Source organism: Canis aureus, chromosome X, assembly GCF_053574225.1.
Source record: "Canis aureus isolate CA01 chromosome X, VMU_Caureus_v.1.0, whole genome shotgun sequence".
Classification (NCBI taxonomy): domain Eukaryota; kingdom Metazoa; phylum Chordata; class Mammalia; order Carnivora; family Canidae; genus Canis; species Canis aureus.
This window is the reverse complement of record NC_135649.1, coordinates 26,145-50,963: the sequence shown is the minus strand read 5'-3', so window position 1 is coordinate 50,963 and position 24,819 is coordinate 26,145. Positions and strand designations below refer to the sequence as shown.

General features: G+C 51.3%; 1 protein-coding gene across 1 annotated transcript; it reads left to right on the top strand.

Moving 5' to 3' along the window:
* The first annotated feature begins 4,861 nt into the window (after positions 1–4,861).
* IL9R (interleukin 9 receptor) lies at positions 4,862–22,320 on the top strand. The gene is given in 13 exon segments (XM_077888614.1): positions 4,862–4,889; positions 8,540–8,653; positions 8,956–9,067; positions 9,153–9,319; positions 9,853–9,998; positions 10,198–10,441; positions 10,944–11,034; positions 12,390–12,443; positions 12,445–12,472; positions 13,980–14,145; positions 14,284–14,427; positions 16,756–16,778; positions 21,520–22,320. Coding segments are annotated over 13 exon segments (2,118 nt in total).
* The last annotated feature ends 2,499 nt before the right edge of the window (positions 22,321–24,819 follow it).

The window sequence follows — 24,819 nt, the reverse complement described above, 5'->3', positions numbered from 1 at the left end:
GTTCGTAGGCAGAGAACCTGGATGGAGGCTGTGTGGGGTCTGTGGTGGTATCATGAGTTGAGGGCAGCCTGTAGGCTGAGTGAGGCTCACTCTAAGGGTTTGTTAGCCCAGCGACGGTGAACCTGGGGCTGGCTTCTGCGTGTCTTTTCCAGTTGGCGTCTTCACTCTGAGGGGCTGGTCTGTAGTCATGTGGGACCTCCAGGTTGGATGAGGATTAGGGAGCAGGGGAGCTTGGGTTCCTGTGTGTGGGCGGCGTGGAAAGGGTTTTAGGATGCAGAAATGACAGGGGCCTTCGCAGTGAGCCTTCCTCCCTGGAATTGTTTCCCACTGACCCTCGGGAGAGTCCGTGGACTGGGGACTCATGTCTCAGGGTGCTTCCAGTCTGTGCCATACTCTCTGTTGGTGACGGTTCCGCATGGAACGATTTCTGTCTCTGTGGCAGCTTGACCATTCCTGCGACAGAGGGCTTCCCCAAGTCCCTGGGTGCCGGTACGATTGTTGGCTAGGAGAGTTCCTACCCTAATTGACCTAATTGACATAATTGAGGGTTAGGCTGAGGGTATAGGAGTTCGTGGGGTCTCTGGTGTGTTGAGAATAGTGCCAGTGTGTTTGTGTGTGTTTTGATAATGATCTGCTGCAGTGTTATTCCATAGTAAACAGTCCTTTGGCATCCAATTTGATGATTCAGTAATCTATGCTGTGCCATTAAAAATGTTATGTTCATGGTTCACTTTTGTTGTTTTGTCATGATGGGTATGCATTGATAATAGGTTAAGGGAAAAAATGTACCTTTATATTTATATGGCTCCTTCATATTTAGAACTGACTGGTCATCGTGATTTTCCAGGACTCTCCCTGGATCCCTCCCATCACCCAGGAAGGGCACTGGATTAACTTCCCCAGATGTCTTAGGAGTTTTTCTTGTTTTCTGCACTATTGCAATGTATTCTTTTTATTTAAGATACTGTGTTTTATTATATGTTCTCATTCATTTGGGGAATATAAATAATAGTGAAAGGGAATAGAAGGGAAGGGAGAAGAAATGGGTAGGAAAGGGAGACAGAACATAAAGACTCCTAACTCTGGGAAATGAACTAGGGGTGGTGGAAGGGAAGGAGGGCGGGGTTGGGGGTGGAGGTGAATGGGTGATGGGCACTGAGGGGGGCACTTGACGGGATGAGCACTGGGTGTTATTCTGTATGTTGGCGAATTGAACACCACTAAAAAATAAATTTATTATTTTAAAAAAAAGATACTGTGTTTTTCTCATATATTTTCCTGTTCTTTTGTATATTGTGTATCTCTCCTCCCATATTTCCCATTTCTTCCTTGGGAACATATTTTCCTTTACATCTTTGAGCATAGTTAGAGTAGCTACTCTAAAACCTCTGCTGTGGGAATTTTAAAAAGGAAAACCATAGCTGGGGGCATCACAATGCCAGATTTCAGGTTGTACTACAAAGCTGTGGTCATCAAGACAGTGTGGTACTGGCACAAAAACAGACCCATAGATCAATGGAACAGAAGAGAGAACCCAGAAGTGGACCCTGAACTTTATGGTCAACTAATATTCAATAAAGGAGGAAAGACCATCCATTGGAAGAAAGACAGTCTCTTCAATAAATGGTGCTGGGAAAATTGGACATCCACATGCAGAAGAATGAAACTAGACCACTCTCCTTCACCATACACAAAGATAAACTCAAAATGGATGAAAGATCTAAATGTGAGACAAGATTCCATCAAAATCCGAGAGGAGAACACAGGCAACACCCTTTTTGAACTTGGCCACAGTAACTTCTTGCAAGATACATCCACGAAGGCAAAAGAAACAAAAGCAAAAATGAACTATTGGGAATTCATCAAGATAAGAAGCTTTTGCACAGCAAAGGATACAGTCAACAAAACTAAAAGACAACCTACAGAATGGGAGAAGATATTTGCAAAAGACGTATCAGATAAAGGGCTAGTTTCCAAGATCTATAAAGAACTTACTAAACTTAATACCAAAGAAACAAACAATCCAATCATGAAATGGCAAAAGACATGAAGAGAAATCTCACAGAGGAAGACATAGACATGGCCAACAAGCACATGAGAAAATGCTCCGCATCACAGGTCATCAGGGAAATACAGATCAAAACCACAATGAGACCCCACCTCACACCAGTGAGAATGGGGAAAATTAACAAGGCAGGAAACCACAAATGTTGGAGAGGATGCGGAGAAAAGGGAACCCTCTTGCACTGTTGGTGGGAATGTGAACTAGTGCAGCCACTCTGGAAAACTGTGTGGAGGTTCCTCAAAGAGTTAAAAATAGACCTGCCCTACGACCCAGCAATTGAACTGTTGGGGATTTATTTATTTTTTTTTAAGTTTTATTTTTTTAATTTATGATAGTCACACACACAGAGAGAGAGAGAGAGAGAGAGAGAGAGAGAGAGAGAGGCAGAGACACAGGCAGAGAAGCAGGCTCCATGCACCGGGAGCCCGACGTGGGACTCGATTCCGGGTCCCCAGGATCACGCCCTGGGCCAAAGGCAGGCGCCAAACTGCTACGCCACCCAGGGATCCCGGGGATTTACCCCAAAGATTCAGATGCAATGAAACACCGGGACACCTGCACCCCGATGTTTATAGCAGCAATGTCCACAATAGCCAAACTGTGGAAGGAGCCTCGGTGTCCATCGAAAGATGAATGGATAAAGAAGATGTGGTTTTTGTATACAATGGAATGTTACTCAGCCATTAGAAGCGACAGATGGAACTGGAGGGTATTATGCTGAGTGAAGTAAGTCAATCGCAGAAGGACAAACATTGTTCTCATTCATTTGGGGAATATAAATAATAGTGAAAGGGAATATAAGGGAAGGGAGAAGAAATGTGTGGGAAATATCAGAAAGGGAGACAGAACATAAAGACTCCTAACTCTGGGAAACGAACTAGGGGTGGTGGAAGGGGAGGAGGGTGGGGGGTGGGGGTGAATGGGTGACGGGCACTGAGGGGGGCACTTGACGGGATGAGCACTGGGTGTTATTCTGTATGTTGGTAAATTGAACACCAATAAAAAATAAATTTATTATAAAAAAAAAAACTCTGCTGTTTCCAACCTCTTAGTCCTGGGAGTGTTGCCTATCGATTACTTTTCCTCTTAAGTATGGGTCACCTAGTTCTGTTTATTCACGTGTCTAATACTCTTCGATTTATCTTGGCAATTGTGAATGATATAGATTGTAGATACTAGATCCTGTTAGGTTTCTCTGGAGAGTGTTGACTTTTTATTTGTATTTAAACCAGGCTGTAAACTCTGTCTCTGATATAGGCAGCAGCCCAAACTTCTGTTCAGGTTGTTTAACCTTAGCTGGATTGCTCGGAGTTGACCTATACACATGTAGTTCAGAAGTCATCCAGAGACTTTGGTAAAGTTTGTTTTTATTTTAGGAAGTAGAGTTTAGATGTAGAATTTGGTGCACTCCACCCCTTCAGGATTTCCTCCCTTTCCACCCTTTGTGGTTGTGTTGTGGGTTGTGTGGTCTGGGAGACTTAAGGTAGTAAATTCTAGTTTCAGCATCAGATGCTCTTCACTGGACAGGGAGCCTGCTTAAGATTCTTGCTCGCTCTCTGCCCCTTCCCCCCCTCAAAAAATAGATGTGTGATTTATGTTTCTCGCCATTCCTAAGTTGTTTCATGGGCTTGAACTTTTGATTTCATCTCTCTGTGGGTCCTGGTTGTTCTCAGACTCCAAACCTTACCCCAGATGTTTTGATGCACAGAACACACACATGCATCCTGAAATGTGACCTTATTTGGTACCCTAAAGAACACACAGCCAATAAGTAAATGAAAAGATGCATATCTTTACTAATAACCAGTGAAGTGTAAATGAAAGCAACACTGAAATATCTTTGCCTATCAGATAGGCAAAGATTTAAAAGACTGATAATGTACACTGTTGGTGACTTCTGGTGGAGTAGATGGTGGTATGTTCTTGGTGTGCCACTTGGTAGTACCTGTATTTTAAAATGCTGAACTTTGAATCTCACAGTTCCATCCCTAAAATTCTTTGTCCACAGGTACTCATTCTGGTTATTAAAGGTCCATGACCAGAATTGTTCACTGCCTTTGTTGAAAGTTGCATATATGCACCAGAAAGTAACATAATGTTATATGTCATATCTCAAAAAATAAAAATAGCTTATAGTGGCAGCAATCCAAATGTTCATCCGTAGGATTATTGAACCGTGGCACATACTACCATTAAAGGCAAAAAACAGGTTTTTATGTGCTGACCTAAAGGATGTTGAAAATAGCCAGAGGAACAAGGAGTCTGTAAAGCTCAGCACAGTATGAGTCCATCAAACATGTGCATTTGTTTTCGCACCTTTGGAAGGATTTGGCCCAACTTCTCTCAGAAGCTCGCTCTGGGGTGAGATAAAGAGGACTCATTTTTATATTTTTCCTGTATCATTTGTTTTCTTTAAGACTGCATCACTTTTGTGTTTAGCACCCTCTCCAGGGGAGTTTGTCGGAATGAATCTAACAGACAATCTGCCAATCAATGGACAGGTCACCAATGTCCATGTTTGGCAACCTTGGGTGTTATGGGGAATGAAGGGTCATCCCACCTCCTAATTCCCAGGTTTATTATTAGTGGTGGCAGTTGTCTGTCAGGCCCACTTGGGACAGCTGCTCTGCTCTGCATCGTGGTTTCAGATGTGGGCGGCCTGTGTAAGCCTGCCATGGGGGGGGCTCACATCACTGCTCACTGCAGTTATATCCTGAATCAGACTGAGAGGCTTTGCTGCAAACACAGGAACGGTCATCTCCAGGTCTGGAGGGTTGGGTTCCCTTCAGACTTGCCATGGGACCCAGAAAATGCATCTGGGAAGGTGAGTCTGGCAGTCAAGTCAGCCTGAGCCAATGGCAGAGAGGGGCCGGCAGCCCAGGCCCTGGGAAGAACCTGTGGATGAACCTTGGAAGCAGTGGGGAGAATCACCCTAGTCTTACCTCCTCCAGTGTCCTTTTCTTGGGTGTCTCCCAGAGACAGCATTTTGGCAATATTTGCTAAAGAATGACAGGCTGTCACTTCTAGGTGTGAGTATTGCTGGGCAGAGGGAAGAGTACTGAGTTTGTTAGGCAGAGTTTTTAGGTGTGGAAGAGACTTTTCTTCCTCAATAACTGAGCTAGGGGTTGTTCTGGGGCCAGATGGTCTGAGCTGTAAGGACCATGAGTGGAGATGAGGTACCAGTCTTGGGGTTGGCAAAACACCTTAAAACGCTATGTCCTGGGAGGGGGGCCTTCGGGCAGAAGAGGAGCCAGAGTCTGGGGATCTCCCCTTGGGGCTATGGATAGGCAGCAGGTGACGGTGGGATCCCAGAAGGAAGGTCAACTTGGCCAAGCAGAAGAAGGAGATATGAGGGTTCGTGCTTAAGTCATGTCCCAGAGCGCTCTTCCCAGAGGTCTGAAGCATTAACACTATCTAGAGGCAAGGTCATAATTTCTTACCCTGTTGGGGCACAACGTAAATCAGACACGTCTCCCTCTGGAAGAGCCTGGTATAAAGAGGCAGCATAGTTATGAGCTTTGCTGACGTGCCTACAAAGGAGCTATGAGGACATTTCGGGGCAGAGAAGGTCAGTTAACACTGACCTGTGGTAAGAGCAGGTGCATCATTTTCCTCCTTTTAGCCCCCAGGTCCCCCAGAACTGTGTCAATACCCTTACTCTAGACCTTTCCCCCAGCACTACCTGCTTCCCTGCTCCTGTCATGAGCTGACTGGCCTCGCCTGGGGGTGTCTGGTCTGGCCAGAGCGAGCTTCGTGAAGGAAGAGGCACCCGATGCTAAAGGAAGTCAGGCAGGGGGGATAGTGTGAGGTGGGTTAGGCCAGCAGGGGACCCAGAGTGAGTTCCACTGGCCCCTGTCCGCCTGTGCCCCTCAGACTTCCATCCTTGGCTCCCTTCTTCCTTCTGCCCTAGGTCCCTCCCCCTGTCCATGCCCACCTGAGGCCCACCTCAGCTTGTCTGTCTTGTCTGTCTCCGCAGCTCCGGCCTGGTGTTGCCATGGCTCCCAGACATGCACCTCCCCAGACCCAAATACGTGAGGGTTTGAATTGCTTCCTCTTTCCCCAGAAGAGGGAATAAAGTGCTAAATAAATGTCCAGTGATATAGCAACCTCCATTCCTCTATGTCTGCCAGCTTTCTGAGTGGGTACACAGAATGACAGGGATATCACTCCATTAAAAATGTAGTCTGTGTAAAAGGGGACAGTAAGTGGATCAGGTGAAGCCAACTTGGGAGGTTGTGTCACAAGGCACCCTGCCCTGGCGGGATTCCCCTGGGGGCCAGGGTGGGTGAGGGGCTGTGTCTGTCTGGAGACCTGCCCCTGGGTCTGACAGTGTATGTGGATTCTGAGGCAGGGGTCCCTGACTTCATGGTGGGCCAGGAAACCAGGGTAGGAAAGCTGTGAGGCCCCAGCAGTCAGACCTCATGGGCTGGACCTTGGCCCTGAGGTCATAGAGGAGATGGGTCCTGAGAAAGGAGCAGAGTGCTCATGGGCTGAAGGCAGTGTCGACCTGATGGGACAAGGGCAGTGCCAGATGGTGGCATCAGCTGTGCTCCCCAGCAGGACTGTCCTGAGGGGGAGATACTGGCTTCCCTTCTCCTGCTCTGACAGCCATCCTGCGAGATTGTCTAGTGTTGTCTGAGCTGTGACAAGATCTCCTGGTGTCCTCCCACTGCCTGTTCCAGGACCGGGGAGCGTGCGGATGGGGGTTTCTACAATGCCTGGCCCAGTGTCTGTAGTCAAATGTGTGGGTAGCCCCAAGGGGAGGCAGAGCAGTGGTGTGTGCCCTGGACAAGGTAGGCAGCTCCCAGGCTTGTGTGGACACTGGTTGAACATGTGCCTAGAATAGAGGTACCAGGTGCCAGATGTTGGGGAAGAGTTGCTGCTCTCCTTGGTCTTGGCTTCTCCTCTCAGAGGGTGGCAGCCCCACCCTGCCCAGCTTGCTTTGTAGACAGAAGTGTTCTCTGTGGAAAGAGTTCTCAGAGGACAGGCAGGGACCATCCCACCATGTAGGTCTCTGCTGCTCGCCCAGAGTGGGTCCTGACACTGGTAGCTCTCAGCTGTCCCTGCTCTGGGGTCTGTGGTGCTTGGAGCCCCCACCCCCACCCCATGCTCTCAAACCATCTGCTCCTCTATTGGCCTGTGGCAGGGCTGGCCCACTTATGCACAGACAGAGGGGTCCCTCCACCTAGAGCCTGGGTCAGCTCTCAGCTGGACAGTGGCTGCTGTGCCTCAGACCCTCCCAAATCTCGGTGTTCAATCTGATCCTGTCATCACCATCCTGACTGTGGGCTGTTGTAGGCTGCTCCCCCATCTCCACCCTGTCACAGGAGGGGACAGATGCTGTTGGGGTAAGCTCGCTACAGCCTCCCGTGCTGTGGCTGCTGGTGCCAAGTGATGGGGGTGCAGTCTTCCTGAGCATGGATCTTAACAGGGGTCTGTCCTGTGGGCACCTGGACAGTCTCCTGGGCTGTTGACGTGGCATCTGCTGCCTGAGCATGTGCAGGCTCCTGGAGGGCTTACGTGCTGTGGTCTGTGAGTGCATCTGCTGCTTTTTTGCCTCCTTATCAGCCATCAGGCTTGCATAACCAGGATGGCCCTGCTTCCTGTTTAGAAACTATCAGCGCACCATCTGGAGCTACAAATGGGGTGATAGGACGTCAGCAGCCTCCCAGCACCCAGGCGCTTCCTAGCAGCAGCCCCTGTCCCCAGCTAAGCTCCCATCCCCCCAGGGATTCTGTTGCCCAGGTGGACCCCCCCCCCCCCCGCACCAAGGGCCCTGCTCTTCTGAGGCACTCTCCTTTGTAGGGCGGGTAGCTCAGAACAGGGGTGCGGCCAGCCGAGCTGACAGAGGGGCAGCGCACAGCCTCTGCACTGCCACCCTCCAAATAGTCCTGGGTCAGAACACCAGAGTAGGTCTTTATTTGCGGGTCCAGCAGGGGAGGGCATGTGCAGATGTTGGCTGCGTGACCTGGGCGTGTGACCTGGGGCAAGGCTTTCCCCTCCCTGGGACTCGCTTATTTATAAGTGGGGACAGTGTGTCTACCTCGCGGGGCTGCTGGGGGGACTCAAGTGTTTGATGTGTGCTGCACTGGGGCACAAGGTCACCCTGACCCCAGGTGCCCTGTGTGATAGCGACGGGGGCTGTGCCGGCAGGGGGTGCCCATGCCAGATAGGATGCTTCTAGGCACACTCAGACACACAGCGGGCTCAGAGTCCAGAACCCTTCAGGAGAAGTGGGTTTGAGGGCAGTGTGGCCATGAGTCTGCGCTGTGGCCAGCAGGTGTTTTGGAGCGTCAGTGTCTCAGGAGCACAGCTGAGCAGGTGGTGCCCCATCTCTGCACGGCCCGTGGTGATGGTACAGGCGGTGACCCACTCAGAGCTCGCGGCCAGGAGCATGCCCCATGGGGAGCAGCCCTCAGGTGGGTCTCATGGGGAGCATCCCGTGGGGAGTGCTCTCAGCCCAGTCCTTTGCAGGCTGGTCCCTGGAGAGAGAGGCCCTGCTGCCAGAGTGGAGCACCTGGCTCCTGATCTGCACCTGTGTCAGCACCTGGGTCGGGCCTGGAGTCTCCATCCACGGGGAAGGAGGAGGTGAGGGCTACCACCAGTGTCTGTGTGAGGTGGGTTGGTGGAGAGCTTGGGGGGCAGGGCTGCCATCTCTCACCCCACAGGGAAGGGTTTGGCGGGAAGGGTGCTGGGCATGTCCTCAGGGACCTGCCTGGACTTCATTCCCGCCCATGTGCTGGGGGTCAGAGCCCATCACCTCCCAGCCGTGCCTGTGATGCCTTCTTTTGGGATCATCCTCGGGGGACTTCCTTGTCAGAGTGTCAGCTGCCAGGCCCTGAGGCAGCCACGGGGGTGGGGGTGGGGCTCCAAGCCATTACTGTTCCCAGGGCTCGAGGCTGGATCTTTCACCTGCCTCAACAACAATGTCCTAAGGATTGACTGCCACTGGTCTGCCCCAGAGCTGGGTCAGGGCCCCAGTCCCTGGCTCCTCTTTACCAGGTGAGTCTGAAGGGATAGGCTCCATGAGGGCCATGATGGTGGGATTCCTGTGAGGGCAGCAGCAGTGCTGGGCTGGTGTGGTGAGCCCTTGATGCCCACCTACTCCCTTTACAGCAACCACATAGATGCAAGTGCCGCCGCCTGAGGAGGTGCTCATGCCTTCCAACAACTTCACCATCACTTTCCACCATTACGTGTCTGGGAAGGAGCAGGTCAGCTTGGTGGACCCACAGTACCTGCCCTGGAGACACAGTGAGGCCTGGGCTGGGGTACCTGGACAGGGAACATCTGAAGCTTCAAGGGGATTGGGGGGCAAGATCCCATTGCCCTTAACCTCCATGGCCCAGTGAATGTTCTCCGTCCCTGCTAAGAGAGGCCCAGGGCTGGGAGGGCAAGAGCCCACTGCTTACCGGAGAGGCAGGGCTTTGGAGGAGGATGAAGATTTAGTACTTCAGGTTGGGGCAAGGGTACAACTTGAGTCACTTGAAATGCACTTCAGTCATAGCAGGAGGGACTCCAGTAAGACACCGGCCGGCACTTCCATAGCAGCTTGTGAAGGAAGATGCGGGCAAGATTTGAAATCACCTTGTCTGGCTGCAGGGGCTGGAGGAACTCACTGTCTTCGTGTTGCACCTGGGCCCTCCCTGGGAGACCTGCCTCCCAGTGAGGCCCCTGATCTGGGAGGGGAGGGCTTTGACCATGTCCCCCCATCCCAGCATCTTTCAGACCTCCCAGTTCTGGGCATCCTGACAGACATGCCCTCATGTAGCCTCACTGTGTTTCAGTGAAGTTGGACCCTCCCTCGGACTTACACAGCAATGTCAGCTCTGGGTCCTGTGTCCTGACCTGGGGCGTCAGTCCTGCCTTGGAGCCTCTGGCCACCATCCTCAGCTACGAGTTGGCCTTCAAGAAACAGGAAGAGGCCTGGGAGGTAATGCTGGGCTGACTCTCTCTCCTGGGAGCAGCAGCTCAGTGCACCCGCATTAAGTGCGTGTAGGCCCGTGTGCTGTGCATGTGTACCTGTGCCCACGTGCGTGTGCTTGGTCATGTATATGTGTGCGTGTGGGTTCTTGAGGGTCAGTGGACCCTGTCTCACCCTCACCGCCTGCTAACTGTTCTCTGCCCCACAGCAGGCCCGGCACAGGGATCACATTGTCGGGGTGACCTGGCTCACCCTTGAAGCTATAGAACTGGACCCTGGCTCCAGCTATGAGGCCAGGCTGCATGTCCAGATGGCCACACTGAAGGAGGAGATGGTGCAGGAGCAGCACCGTGAGGGCCAGTGGAGCGAATGGAGCTAGTCTGTGTGCTTCCCATCTCCTCAGAGCCCGGTTCAAGGTGGGGGTCTCCCTCCTAGAGGGACTCCCCTCACTCGTGCATCATACCGTCCCACCCTCTCACCCTCTTGGAACCCCCTCCCTGAGGCAGTCATGCCCCAGCTGACCACCCTCCCTGGAGACAGGAGAGTTTTAAGGAGGAAACAACCACCTGCTAAATATTGGGCCTCTCCGAACCTGTGGTTGTTGTCTGTCACTGGTGTGAGTGTGGCCCCGGGTGGCACACCAGGCCTGTGCTTCTGTCTCTGGAGCCTGGACATTGTCCCTGTCCTGAAGGAGGGCAGGGCTGACCCCTGTGGACTGGTGGGAAGGGGTCTGACCCTGATGACCTTGCAGATGTAAGAGGTGAGGGCCAGGGGCAGGTGATTCATTAGCAGGCATGACACAATCCCTGTGGCCTATGAGCAAATTTCCAGTGTGGCCCAGGGCACTCCTAGGGGTGCTTTGCCATGTGCATTTGGAAGAACATCCTGGTGCCACAGAGGCTCACAGCCCTGGGCCCTTCCTTCCCGTGGGTTCTCACCTGTTCTTGCTTCGAGGATAGCCCAACAGCAGCACCCTTGTTGCTGTGCCCGTCTTTCTGCTGCTGACCAGCCTGACCTACCTCGCAGTGTTCAAGCTTTCACCCAGGTTGGTAGCCAGGGTGTGTGTGTCTGTGTGCACACGTGCTATTGTGCTAGCATGTCTCTGTGTGAGTTTCTGTGTGCATGTTCATGTGTGCAGATGTGAGTCAGTGTGTGCGTGTGTAGGTGTGTGGTAGGTGGGGCATCTCGGGCCAGACCGGTCATTGCTCCCCACTGTCTGGTCCTGGATGGGGCGGGGGTTTTGAAGCCTCTGCCCTGGACCCGTGGAGAGTTCCCCAGTTGATGGGTGTGTTGGGGGCCCTATGGCTCCAAAGAGGCCCAGAAGAATCCAAATTCATCGGGCCCAAGCCACCCAAGATCCTCATATCTGGCTTTTGGAGGTGCTCTGTGGTTTGCTCATGTTTAAACACTTTCCACAAAAATGCAGTCTTGGGAATCTGCTGTGCTCAGAGTCCTGGTGAATGCCCCAGAGAACAAAACAGGCATGGCCCCGTTGGCAACCATCACCCCTGTCAGGTCATAGGAGGGGGCCCGTAGGAGACGGACTGGGTGTGGACTGGCAGCAGAAAGGATGCGAGGAAGTGGGAACAATAGAGTGGGGTGTTGTGGGGGGAGTGGGTGGGGGGGTGGGGAAGGAGATGGCTGGGTGGGCTGTGGCGGCCGGACTTGACCTGGGAGCACAGGAAAGCTCTTGAACCACGTGAAACTATGTGACAAGGCCTGGTTTGTATTTTGAGAATAGATTTGAGTGGGGGGAGGACCCACCTGGAGGCCTTGGTGGTGTCCAGAGGGTGTCGATTTGCTTGGAGCCAGCAGGAGAAGTAGAGAGGGAGCCATGTGGAGGGAATTGGCAGGCCTTAGGAAGAGAAGCCGAGGGGGCAGATGAGCTGTGACCCGTGGACCCCTGAGGTGGGGAACTGAGGCTGGGGAGGCTGATGTGGACTTGCTATGTCAGAGTCCTGAGCCACATCTTTGTGGGGGGCCAATGGGTCTGGTCTGTTGCTCAGGGAGGAGTCAGGTGGGGCAGTGAGCTGCCTCCTGGCTGCTAGGGGCACACATGTGCCTCACTCTGGGAGGAGGACGCGAGGGCTCTCCCTGTGGCCTTAAACCCACTATTGCAGCTCACCCTGTAAAGGACACGTGTCTTGGTGTAAGGAGCCCTATGGAGTCATCAGCCCAGGAGGCTGCACGGGCACATGCTGGGTCTTGCCCTGAGAGCAGGTCTGCCCCCAGCTAGAGGTGAGAGAGGCAGCAGCACAGATGAGGCAGGGCTGCCTCTGGCTGGAAGGGAGTGAAGCTCCCACGGGACCTCAGGCCTCCTGGAACTGGGGCCTCCGAGGACCCCCCTCCCCCAACCCCTTGGGTGTGCGTAGGCCTCTAGCTGTCCTCTCCTGGCCTCAGGATGAAGAGAAGCTTCTACCAGAACGTACCCTCTCTGGCGCCATTCTTCCAGTCCCGCTAGTGTGCACCACGGGGACTTCCAGGTGCATGCACAGCCTGTGGCAGGAGTGGGAGTGGGGCTGGGGTCACCCACAGGTTTGGCCTGCCCAGGATGTGGGCTTCGGTGAGAGCGGGGGCTAGTGTGGGAGCCTTTGTCAGTGCTTTGAGCTTTTTTTGGTATACGTAGTGGGTTTAAATTTACACACTGTGTCTCAAATGCATCAAAACAATTAGCTGTATTTTCTATTGCGGGTTTCTTTTTGTTTTGGAGGGAGTAGCAGCCCCTGAAAGGTAGATGGTCATTTTGTGGTGCAGACTATGGTGGTGTCTTGCAGCTGCCATGTGTCTTGTGCCTGCTTCTTTGAAGATGTCTGTGGGGAGGGTCTGGTGCTGGTGCTGTCCTTGGGGCCCTCGGTGGTCTGTGGGCTACTGCTCTGGTGGTTGCTATGGAGCTCCTGGCCCTTCCTTGTTCCCCTGGGTAGTGTGCTGGCACCCTGGCCACTGAGCACACCCCACATACCCCCTTTGTAGTGCCCTGGTGAGCACCACCAGCGGGGTCTTCACATCAGACCCCTCCAGTTCCCTCTGGCCTGGGGGCTCTTGCCCTCTGGGCTCCAGCAGGTGGTTTCAAGTTCCCCACTGCTGGTAGAGGATGGCATGTGATGCTTCCTGGGGTTCTTGGGCCTGTTCTTCCCCGATCCCCCTGCCATTGCTGGGCTTCCCTCTGCCTCATCATTGTGTCTCTAAAAAGGGAGCCCAGAAAAAAAAATTTAGAAAGGGAGTCCAATTTTCAGTTTTGGATTGTTGTACAAAAGTATAACTCGAGACTTAAAGCAGAGCATCTTGTCTTTGGTGGAGGCCACCTCCTTCTCTCAGGTAGTGGCCGGACCCCTGAGGTCATCTGGGCTGCACGCACCCAGCCCTACTTTGGAGACCCATGTCACCTGCCAAGTTATTTAGACCCCTCAGGGGTAGGGTGGGCGTGGGGGTGGTCTAGAGCCATGGGTCAGCTCTCCAGGGAGCAGGGCAGTAACAGAGGGCAAGGTATGTGTGGTCCATTTGGTGGTGGTTCCTGGTCTCACCTAGGAAATACTTCCCTTTAGGAGATGGGGGGCCTCTTGTGGCCCCACGGAGGGGTACAGGTCTGCTGCCCTCAGCCTAAAGGTATCATTCCCGACAGCGTCTCTGTGTGAGTGTGTGAGTGTGTGGGTGGGGGGTCCAGGAGAGGGGCACAGTCTCTGTAGCCCATGGAAGCGGCCGAAGCAGCAGCCAGGGACTTTCTCTGTCCTTGGCACCTGTCACTACCTGTACCCTGTTTCGGGCTGCTGTGAGCACCATGTGGTGAGGTGGGGCATTACTAAGGGTCCTGGGCTACTGATAGGCTGGCACGTGGGGGTAAGATAGAATGTTCCGAGCACAGTCACTGTTTGGACTCTGGGCGAGGATTTCAGGAGAGCTTCTTGGAGGAGGAGGGAAGGCTGCTTCCAGAGAGAGTCCTGAACATGCGGCCTGAGCCCTTCCCCTACCCCCACCCCATGCTCTCTGTACTAGACCTGGATCGGGGCCCACATAACTGGCCTGCTGCCGAGCCCAGACCCTGTCAGTTCCCCACAAGGAGCCTCGGAGTGCAGTGTCCAGGAGGTCATTGCGTGGCTGACCTATGACCCAGTGGATCCCTGGCAGTCAGTGGTCCCAGAGGACGAGGAGGAGGGCCCTGGTGCTGGCTTCCCAGGGGCTGTGCTGGGAGCAGGGCATGTGCTACATGGAGGGCAGCCACCTGCCTACCTGCCGCAGGAGGACTGAGCACCCCCCCAGGCCAGCTCCCCCACAGTCAGAGGGCAACAGTGGTGACTGGGCTGCTCTGGGGGCTGCTACCCCTCTACCTTCCCAGGAAGCACACGGAGCTCTGGGCCCAGCCAGGCTTTGGCCCATGGCCTTTCTGGTGACCAGCATAGCCTGGATGCCTGGCGAGGAAGTACCTTTGTGGGAGTCGGTCATGGTGAGAGGAAAGACCCTGCTGAATGGGTTGCATGAGGACCTCAGGGTGTTGGCCTCGCTCCTACCCTCTGCAGTGACTGGGTGTGATCTAGAGCCCCGACTTGGCCAGCTGCATAATGTCCATTTTGCGGAAAATGGACCAAAGTCTCTCTGAGAATGGAGCCTCTGCACAGACATCCTGTCTGGACAGAGGCCAGCGGGTGACCCCTTCCTCCCTCCCCTTCCCTCCCCTCAGCATCCTGCCACTCAGCACCCCCACCCTGGCCCATCACTTCCCTCCCTGCTTTCTGGCTTCACTCGGACCCCTCAGAAAACATGGGTGTGGGCCCACCGCCTGTTCTGCCCTCACCCCCTTAAAGGGTCTGCCTGCACCCAGCAGACTCAAGGGAGGTGCTAGGACCTCTTTCTGTGCCTTCCTGAGGTCCCTCTCCTCCTGAGATTAGAAGGGGTCCAGTGGGTCTTTCAAACCGCTGCTGGCTGGGAGAGGGGCCAGAGGAGCACAAAGGGATGGGGTCAGTCTATTATCGGGCTCTCTGGGGTTGGAGGTGCTGAGGTTTTACACGTAGGGTCAAGTGGAGGTGGAGGTGCCTACCCCTGGGGATCTGGTGACCCCTGTGGTCCACGCAGAAGAAAGCACTTGCAGCCCTAGGCTTCCAAAGGCACAGGCCCCCTCTGCCTCAGACAGGCTTCCCCCCTCCCCTTTGCATGCCAGTGGCGCCCCTGGGGGTTTACGGGGAGCCTCAGAGGAGCCAGACTGTGGTCAGCAGGGGTGAACCAGGACCCAGAATGTATTTTTATTTTTTTTTTATTTTTTTAAAGATTTTTATTTATTTATTCATGATAGTCACAGAGAGAGAGAGAGAGAGGCAGAGACACAGGCAGAGGGAGAAGCAGGCTCCATGCACCGGGGGCCCGATGTGGGATTCGATCCCGGGTCTCCAGGATCGCGCCCTGGGCCAAAGGCAGGCGCCAAACCGCTGCGCCACCCAGGGATCCCCCCAGAATGTATTTTTAGCATGTAGAGAGCAGGAAGGGTGTGGACAGAAGTGAGGTGCAGACATCTTTAGTTCTAACCAAGTATTAAAAAAAATAGCTTGAATTCACTTCCTGGAGCTGACCCCTGGGCTGGTATCAGAGCAGCAACTGTGTGGCCCTTGTGGCTACCCAGGGATCCTGCATGTGACGAGTGACCACCCACAGCTGGGACGCCTGTTCTGCGTGGCTGGAGACACTGTATCTGTGAATCACATTTTCTCTCAGTGACATGCAGAGACCCAACTTTGGGCTGGAGCTTGAACATGCACCCCTTGGAGGCTGCGTGATGGGAGGTGAGCCATGCTTGCCCCTTTGGCCACGTCGCTCTGAGTTCCCCTGAGCAAGTCGCCTGCATACCTCTGTGCCCAGAAAACTCTGGCTTCCCCCTTTGGAGATGAGATGACCCTTGGACATTGTGTGCTCTGAGATCCAATTCACAGCAGAGCCAGGTTGGGAGATCTTGGGAGGAGGAAGTTGCTGAGCACCGGGTTCTGAAGGAGTCAGAGAGCCAGCAACTGGGAACCCCAGTCCTTGATGCGGCTGCTGTTTCCAGGGAGTTGGGTGCATGATGCTGCTGGAGCTCGAGGGCCCCACACGTGGCTGGCTGGACCATGGAAGGCCTGGAAGGCCAGACTGAGGGCAGCAAGGGAAGGGGACTCTCCCTGACGGGGGAGGATGTCCAACAGTTTCTCTTGGTTTGTTTTTAAGATTTTTTTTGAATTTTTAAGCCATCTCTCCCCTTAACGTGGGGGCTGAACCCACATCCCTAAGATCAAGACTTGCATGCTCCACTGACTGAGCCAGCCAGGCGCCCCTCTTTCTTTCTTTTTCAGTGTGGTGAAATCCACATAATTTAACCCTCTTTCAAAGTGTACAGTTCAGTGACATTCAATACATGGTGATGTTGTCTGACCATTGTCACTCCCACAGGAAATCCCCTTCCCGTTAAGCAGTCGCTCCCCCCGGGCCCTCCGAAGGCCCTTGCCTGCTCCCCGTCTCCATAGATTCGCCTCTTCTGGGCATTTTGTAGAAATGGAGTTATATGATACGTGACTTTTTCCACGGCCTTTTTCCTCAGCATAGTGTTTTCAAGGTTCGCCCACTTTGCAGTATCAGTGCCTCAACCCTTACTGTGACTCGATGGTATTCCATTGTGTGGAGGGACCGCACCTAGCCATTTTGCTCAACCCTTGGGCTGTTACCAGTTTTTCCCTGTTGTGAGCAGCACTGCTGTGAACATTCATGTAAAAGTTGTTTCAGTACCTGTTTTCTAAGTTTTTGTGTATATTCCTAGGAACGGAATTGCTAGATCATATGGTAACTCTATGTTTAGAATTTTTGAGGAACTGCCAAGCTGTTCTCCACAGTGACTTCAGCATTTTACATCAATGATGTACTCAGGTTACAATTTCTCCACATCCTCACCAACTGTTGTTAGTGTCCTTTAAAAAAATGTTTTTTAAGTTTCTTAATTTAAATAATCTCTGCATCCAATGTGGGGCTTGACTCACGACCCTGAGATCGAGAGTCCCATGCTTGGGGTGCTTGGGTGGCACGTTCGATTTGAAGTGTCCAACTCTTGGTTTCTGTTCAGGTCATGATCTTGGGGTCATGCAATCGAGCCCCATGTAGGACTCAGCACTCGGTATGGCATCTGTTTGGGATTCTCTCTCCCTCTCCCTCTGCAACTCTCATTCATTCTAACTCTCTCTGAAATAAATAATCCTAGAAAAAAAAAAAGAGTCACATGCTATTCCAACTAAGCCAGCCAGGCATCCCTTAAATCACTGTTCTGATGGGTATAAAGTGGTACCTCAGTGTGATTTTGATTTACATTTTCCTGATGGTTGGTTATGTTGAACATCTTTTCATGGGCTTCTTGTATGTCTTCTTTGGAGAAAATCCTGTTCAAGTCCTTTGCCTATTTTTTAATTGGATTGCTTGTCCTTGTGGTGTTGAGTTGTAGGAACTCTTTATATATTCTGATATCAAAGTCATATCAGATATTCCATTTCCAAACATTTTCTTAAATTCTGAATGTTATTTGGTGTCATATACAACAAATCATGGCCTAATCCAAACCCAACAAACACATGAAAAGATGCTTAACATCCTTATACATCAGGGAAATGAAAATGAAAACCACAGTGAGATGCCATTTCACACCCAGGGAATGGCTGTTATCTAAAAAAATGGATGTGAAAAAATTGAAATTATCATGCTCTGTGGATGGAGTTGAGAAAAAATACTGGTGAGGGTTACACATCAATGTGAATATTCACTTAAAAATGTTGAAAATGGGACATCTGGGTGGCTCAGTTGTTGAGCGTCTGTCTGCCTTTGGCTCAGGGTGTGACCCCCGGGGTCCTGGGATCGAGCCCCATATCAGGGTCCTTGCAGGGAGCCTGCTTCTCCCTCTGCCTCTATCTCTGCCTCTCTCTCTGTGTCTTTGTTGAATAAATAAATAAAAATTTAAAAAATATGTTGAAAATGGTAAATTTTGTTATGTGTATTTTGCCATAATTAAAAATAAAAATTAATGAGAGGAAAACTTTGTTATGTTATCACACCCTCAAAGAAAATCAATGTAAGGATTGGTCCTGCAGGACACCTGGGTGGCTCAGCGATTGAGTGTCTGCCTTTGGCTCAGGGCGTGATCCTGGAGTCTCGGGATCGAGTCCCACATCGGGTTCCCTGCACGAAACCTGCTTCTCCCTCTGCCTATGTCTCTGCTTCTCTCTGTGTGTCTCTCATGAATAAATAAATAAAATCTTTCTTTAAAATCTCTAAAATTAGGAGTGTAGACATAGGCTGGAAGACTTGCATATATTTCCTTACATTGTCATCTGAGCAGATTTAGTTCCCATGGTATACAAGTTTTTTTATACAATTCTCTATAAAAAGGGCTTTTGGAAGAGACGGTTGGCACTAGGAACTAAGATAATGAATACAGGAGCCAGGATAATCCTGAAGTATCAGAAAGTGAATACCAATAATGAAAATCCTACCAAGTTGAAATTATGTCAAAGGAAACAGGAGACTACAGAAAGAGCCACAGCAGGAATAAATTGATCGAACACTCTACTGGTGGAATGAAACCAAAGCCTAAAATAACTACCAGGTGTTCACACTGGTAAAGATAACATATTACATAGACTTTTCTTTTGTAATGAGTAGAAAACAATGCACAATTCCAAATGCCTGATGTAGACAGCCATCCATCACAGAGGTGGAGCTAAATCTATGAAACATCTGACCATTTCCTCCTCAACACTGTCAAGGTCATTGAAATGAGAATCTCAGAAATTGTCAGAGCCAAGAAGAGTCTGAAGAGATATGATGACCACATGTCATGTGGTGCCACACACAGGACCTTGGAGCAGCAAAACTAGAACAGAGGGGAACTGGACACAAAATGAACTTCAGTTAAGATATTGGTTCACCAACTGTGACAATTCTGGGGAGAAAAGAGAATAGAAATTAAAAGTCAAATAAGAGAGGGGGACCTGGGTGGCTCAGCTACTTAAGTGTCCAACTCTTGATCTCAGATCAGGCCTTAATATGAGGGTTGTGAGTTTAAACCTTGCATTAAGCTCCACACTGGGTGTGAAGCCTATTTAAAATAAAATTTTGAAATAATTTTTGGGACACCTGGGTGGCTCAGCAGTTGGGCGTCTGCCTTTGGCTCAGGGCGTGATCCTGGAATCCCGGGATCAAGTCCCACAGCAGGCTCCCTGCAAGTAGGCTGCTTCTCCCTCTGCCTATGTCTCTGCCTCTCTCTATGTATCTCTCGTGAATAAAACAATAAAATCTTTTTTAAAAACTTAAAATATTTTTAAAATCTAATAGAACACTGGAACACTGGAAGCCTAGAGAAAATGGGTAACTTCCAAGTAAAAACAGTAACAAAATGGGCCCTGAGATGATGAAAACAGAAACAGACCAATGAACAGGTTATTGGGTCATAAGGGTGTGGTCTCCCTTAAAAGAGACCCCAGCACGTTCCCTCCAAGTGAGGATAAAACAAGTCTGCTGCTGGGGGATCCCTGGGTGGCTCAGTGGTTTGGCGCCTGCCTTTGGCTCAGGGGCGTGGTCCCAGGGTCCCGGAATTGAGTCCCACATCGGGCTCCATGCATGGGGTCTCCTTCTCCCTCTGCCTGTGTCTCTGCCTCTCTTTCTGTGTGTCTTTCATGAATAAATAAATAAAATATTTTAAAAAACAAGTCTTCTGCCAGAGATACCCTAATCTCAGACGTGCACCCTCCAGAACTGTGAGAAATAAATGTCTATTGTTTATAAGCCACCTGGTGTATGATATTTTGATAGCCTAAGTTAACTGAGATGGTCAGCAATGATGTACAGAACAAATGGACATGAAATGAAAAAAACTACAGCTCAAAAATTAAGGTTCTTAGGTATAAATCTAACAATGTACATAAAAATATTCATAAAACATTAAAACAGATGAGAGAAATCAAATAACATATAAATAAATGCGCTTTTTGCCTCAGTGCATCCAAGAGAGAACAGGATGGCTCACCAACAACTGTACTGGAGCCATCCAAGGAACTTGGGTCAGGGTTCCTTTTTTCCACCTCTGCTCAAACCCATGCAGTCTGACCCAGAAATACTGCCTCAATAGGTGCTGCCAGAGTTTTTATCGGTCCATGAGGGATACCAGCTTCAGTAAATTGGATTAAATGAGTCTCCTTGAATGAGCCATCCCATTCAAGATCCCCATCCCATCTGCCTCAATTCAGATATCCAAAATAACCCCCCCTTTAAAAGATTTTATTCATCTATTCATGAGAGACACAGGCAGAGGGAGAAGCAGGCTCCCTGCAGGGAGTCCGAGGCCGGACTCGATCTTGGGACTCCAGGATCATGCCCTGAGCCAAAGGCAGAGACTCAACTGCTGAGCTATGCTGGTGTCCCCAGGATAACCCCTTAATGTTGACTCACTGTAGATAAAATAAAAATACTTCAATTATGAAAAAAACCTAGATAACTGCAAAGATATTCCTTGTCCAGGAGCAAAGCACTTGATATTGCTTTTTTTCCCTAAGATTTTGTTTATTTATTAGAGAAAGCATGAGAGGGGGGAGGGTCAGAGGGAGAAACAGACTCTTCACTGAGGTGGGAGCTCAATGCAGGATTCAGTGCAGGGCTGGATCCTGGAACTTGATCCTGGGAGATCAGGATCATGATGTGAGCTGAAGGCAGACGCTTAACTAACTGAGCCACCCAGGTGTCCTGTACTCAATATTGTTAAAATGGCAATTATTTGTTTTTTAAGATTTTATTCATGAGAGAGAGAGAGAGAGAGAGGTCTGAGCCACTGAGGCTACCCAAATAAAATATTTTAAGAAAAGATTTTATTTGAGAGAGACAGTTACTGACACAGAGCATGAGCAGGGGGCAGAAGGTAGAGGCAGAGGGAGAACCAGACTCCGCACTGAACAGGGAGCTCCATGCCAGGCTGCGTCCCAGGACCCAGGGATTATGATCCCAGAGGTAGGCAGACTGTTAACCAACTGAGCCACCCAGGTGCCCAATACTTGTGTATTTTAAGTTTATCTGCAATCTTGTGTGAATTTTACTGTAAGTTATAAAGTTTTTGTGTACATTTTATATCCTTTCCTTTTTTAGAAAGACTTTGAGGGCAGCCCCGGTGGCGCAGCGGTTTAGCGCCGCCTGCAGCCCAGGGCGTGATCCTGGAGACCGCGGATGGAGTCCCACATCAGGCTCCCTGCATGGGGCCTGCTTCTCCCTCTGCCTGGGTCTCTGCCTCTCTCTCTCGCTGTGTCTCTCATGAATAAATAAAAAATAAAATCTTTTTTAAAAAAAAGACTTTGACACAGAGAAAGAGCACCAGCAGGCAGAGCAGCAGTCAAAGGGAGAGGGAGAAGCAGACTCCCCGCTGAGCAAGTAGCCGCTTGTGGGCCTGGACCAACCCCAGGGCCCCAGGATTATGGCCAGAGCTGAAGGCAGACGTTTAACCGACTGAGCCACCCAACGACCCGCATTCTATATGCTTTCCAGTTAATTGTTCCTTAAGTATTTCTGGAGAAGCTGGGATATTGTACTCCGTTTCACTGAGAAAGTTCTAGCATTTATTGGATTCAGCTGGGCCCTGGGAGGGGCGGGCGCTTCCCCTGAACTAAGTGCACTCGAGTCCCGCACCGCCTCCACCGCCCCCCGGGGGTGCCCCAGCCCAGCTCCCGACCAGACCAGCGCAGGGCGGCAGGTGAGGTCCAGAGACCCTCAGGACCCGCGGCGGGAGGAGCAGGTGAGGAGACGCCGCCGAGCGGAGTTGCTGGGGGCCGTGCTCACAGGACCAGCGGAGGATGCCGCGCTGCACCGACGCGGGGGTTTCCGGGCCGTGTTTGCGGTGACCTGGGGTCCCGCGCGGGGCCATGCCGGGGCTAGGGTGTACCCCGTTTCTGGGCTCGGGATCCCGTGGGAAGCTGCGCTCAGCCGTGTTATGTGCCACACGGATTCGGGTCCTGCAGCCCCTCAGGCCGTCTGCAGCCGGGGAGCTCCCGCCGCCGCTGCCTCCGCCTGCAGGGTCCTCTCGCGTCTACACTGCTTCGGGGCTGTTGGCTCCGTGCGCGTGACCACGCCGGTGGGAGGTCGGAAGGACTGCGCTGACTGCGTAGACAGCCTCGGGGAGCGGTATTTTCACAGCATCGGGTCTTCCGGTCGCCGAGCACGGAGGGTCCCAGTGGCCGCGTGTCGCCCTGGGTGTCCCCAGGGGTGCGGGTCGGGGAGCAGGCCTGTCACCTGTTCATTATTCCCTGGGGAGGGAGGCAGCTGGGCGGCTGTGTCGGAGGAGCGTTCCTGGAGAGCAGCAGGTTGAGACATGGAGGCTCCTCAGGGCCGGGCTGCAGGGGGTCAGGGTCTCCTGTCGCGGGGTGTCTCTCCTGCGGGGTCCTCCTGCTGGGGCCTGTCCTGGACATGGGAGCGGGGCCCCCCTCCAGCCTCCCCTCCTAAACACCCCACTTCATTCACTGTCACACTTGTCACTAGGCTTTGCTAGAGGGCTGTGGAAAGTTGGAAATCTGAATCCCCTGCTTCTTCTGCGCCGCAGACACAGGAGCCTCCGGGGTAACCATCCTGCAGGCCTCTGGGTGACAGGCGGCCTCCCTCTGCGGCTGAGCTAGGCCCGGGTGGCGCTTGGCCTCCGTCATGGAGCTGGACGTGCTCTGCTCCTCTGGCGAGGTGTGACGTGAGTGTAGGAGTCACTGAGTCCTCGGAGATTTCAGACCTGCAGGAAACCTGTCCCAGCAGCACAAACACTCTGTACCCCAGCCCCCAGATGCCCCAGCCGCCGTCCCCTTACCTCCCTTACCTCGGCTGCCCCTTCACAGGGCGTGTCTTAGCCAAACCCGGGACGCCCTCCCCAGGATGCAGCACACAGCCCTGTGGGAGGAGATGCCACAGATGATGCATTGTAACCCCAGCACAGTTCTCACCTGTGTTCATCTGCACACTGTCTAAAATGCCTTTACTATTTGAATCCAATTTTCTTACCGTAGTTAGGATTACGTTTAGGTTTAGGAATTGGGGATTAGGATTACAGTATAGGGCGAGATTTGGTAAGGGTTAGAGTAAGGATCAGGCTCACAGTTTGTGCTCCAGGGGCATTAAACGAGTGCATGGGCTTAGTTTTCCTCCAGATTTCTTCAGCTCTACCCCTTGCCAATCTCCAAAAGTCACATTTCCTACTGTGTCGGAGGCCAAGTCTTCTGGGGTCATTCAGCTGTCTGAAATCCCTTGGGGATCAGAGCCAGGCTCTGGGTTGGGTCAGATCAGAACCCAGCCTAGAGTTAGGGTTAGGGCCCAGGAGCTTGGAGGGTCCTAGGTGGCGGTAGTTTCGAGATCTGCCTTGAGAGCTGAGTAGAGGGCGAAGGTGAGGATGAGGCTCAGGGTTTGTGTTCAGGGGGACGCTGAACATGGAGCTTGGCTCAGGGTTATGGTTACGGTTTGGATTACAGTTAGGGGTTAGGTTACTGATAGGATTAATGTTACTGTTTAGGGTTAGGGTTACAGATTAGGGTTTGGGTTACTGGTTATAGTTAGGGTTAGGGTTATAGTTGGAATCAGGGTTAGGTATATGGATTAGGGACTAGGGGTTAGTGTTTGGTTTTCGATTACTGATAGGTCTAGTGTTAGGCTAGGTTAAGGTTCAGTTTAAAATTAGGGTTATTGTCCGTATACAAGTAGAGATTGTATCTGGTCATGTGCTTGGCCCTGGGACTCCCAGTATTTTCAATGGGTTAGTTTTAAGCGTTATAGTTATGTTTTGGGTTAGCGTATGTGCCTGGCATCCATCCATTCAGAGGCCTCTCCAGAGAATCAAACTCCAGGCCTCTGCTGACATGACAATAGCCATGGCAGGTATCTCCTGAGCTGGGATCAGGATGGGATGTGGCTCTAAATACTCTTTATTTGGATTTTCAATTTCCTTTCTGTTTTTATCTCTTGTGTGCATCCATTCTATCAATACTAACAATTGTTATTTTAAAGTTTTAACTGAATTCCCATTTGTTAACACAGTATAATATAGTTAAAGGTGTACCACATAGTGATTCAACCACTGGCTACAACACCTGGTACTCGTCATAGGTGCCCTCCATTACCCCCGTCCCCTGATTCCCCATCCCCCCCACCCTCCTCTGGTATTTATTAGTTTATCCTCTATGGTTAAGAGTGTGTTTCTTGGTTTTCTTCTCTCATTCCCCCCACCCTGCCCTTTTGCCAGTTTGTTTGGTTTCTTAAAATCCACATGTGAATGCAATCGTATATTATTTTTCTTTCTCTAACTTATTTCATTTAGCAAAAGTCCTTTCCGTTTCTCCCACATCGTTGTAAATGGCTTCATTTCATCCCTTCTGATGACCGAGTGATGTTGCAGTGTGTATATTTACTCCATCGCCTCTGCCCATTCATCTGTCAATGGATATCTGGGCTGTGTCCACAGTTTGGCTGTTGTTGATAATGTTGTTACAAACATTGGGCTGTGTCCCCCTTCGAATCTGTACTTTTCTATCCTTGGGGTAAATACCTAGCTGTGCAATTTCAGAATCGTAGGGTAGCTCTATTTTAAACTTCTTGAGGACCCTCCACACTGTTTTCCACAGTGGCTGCACCTGTTCACATTCCCACCAGCAGTGTAAGAGGGCCCTCGTTTCTCACCATCCTCACCAACACCTGTTGATTGTTAATTTTAGCCATTCTGACAGGTGTCAGGTGACGTCTCATTGTGGTTTTGGTTTGCATTTCCCTGATGATGGGTGTTGAGAGTCTTTCCATGGTGGCCTTTTTTTTTTAACATAAGAAAATAAAGTTTAGTTTA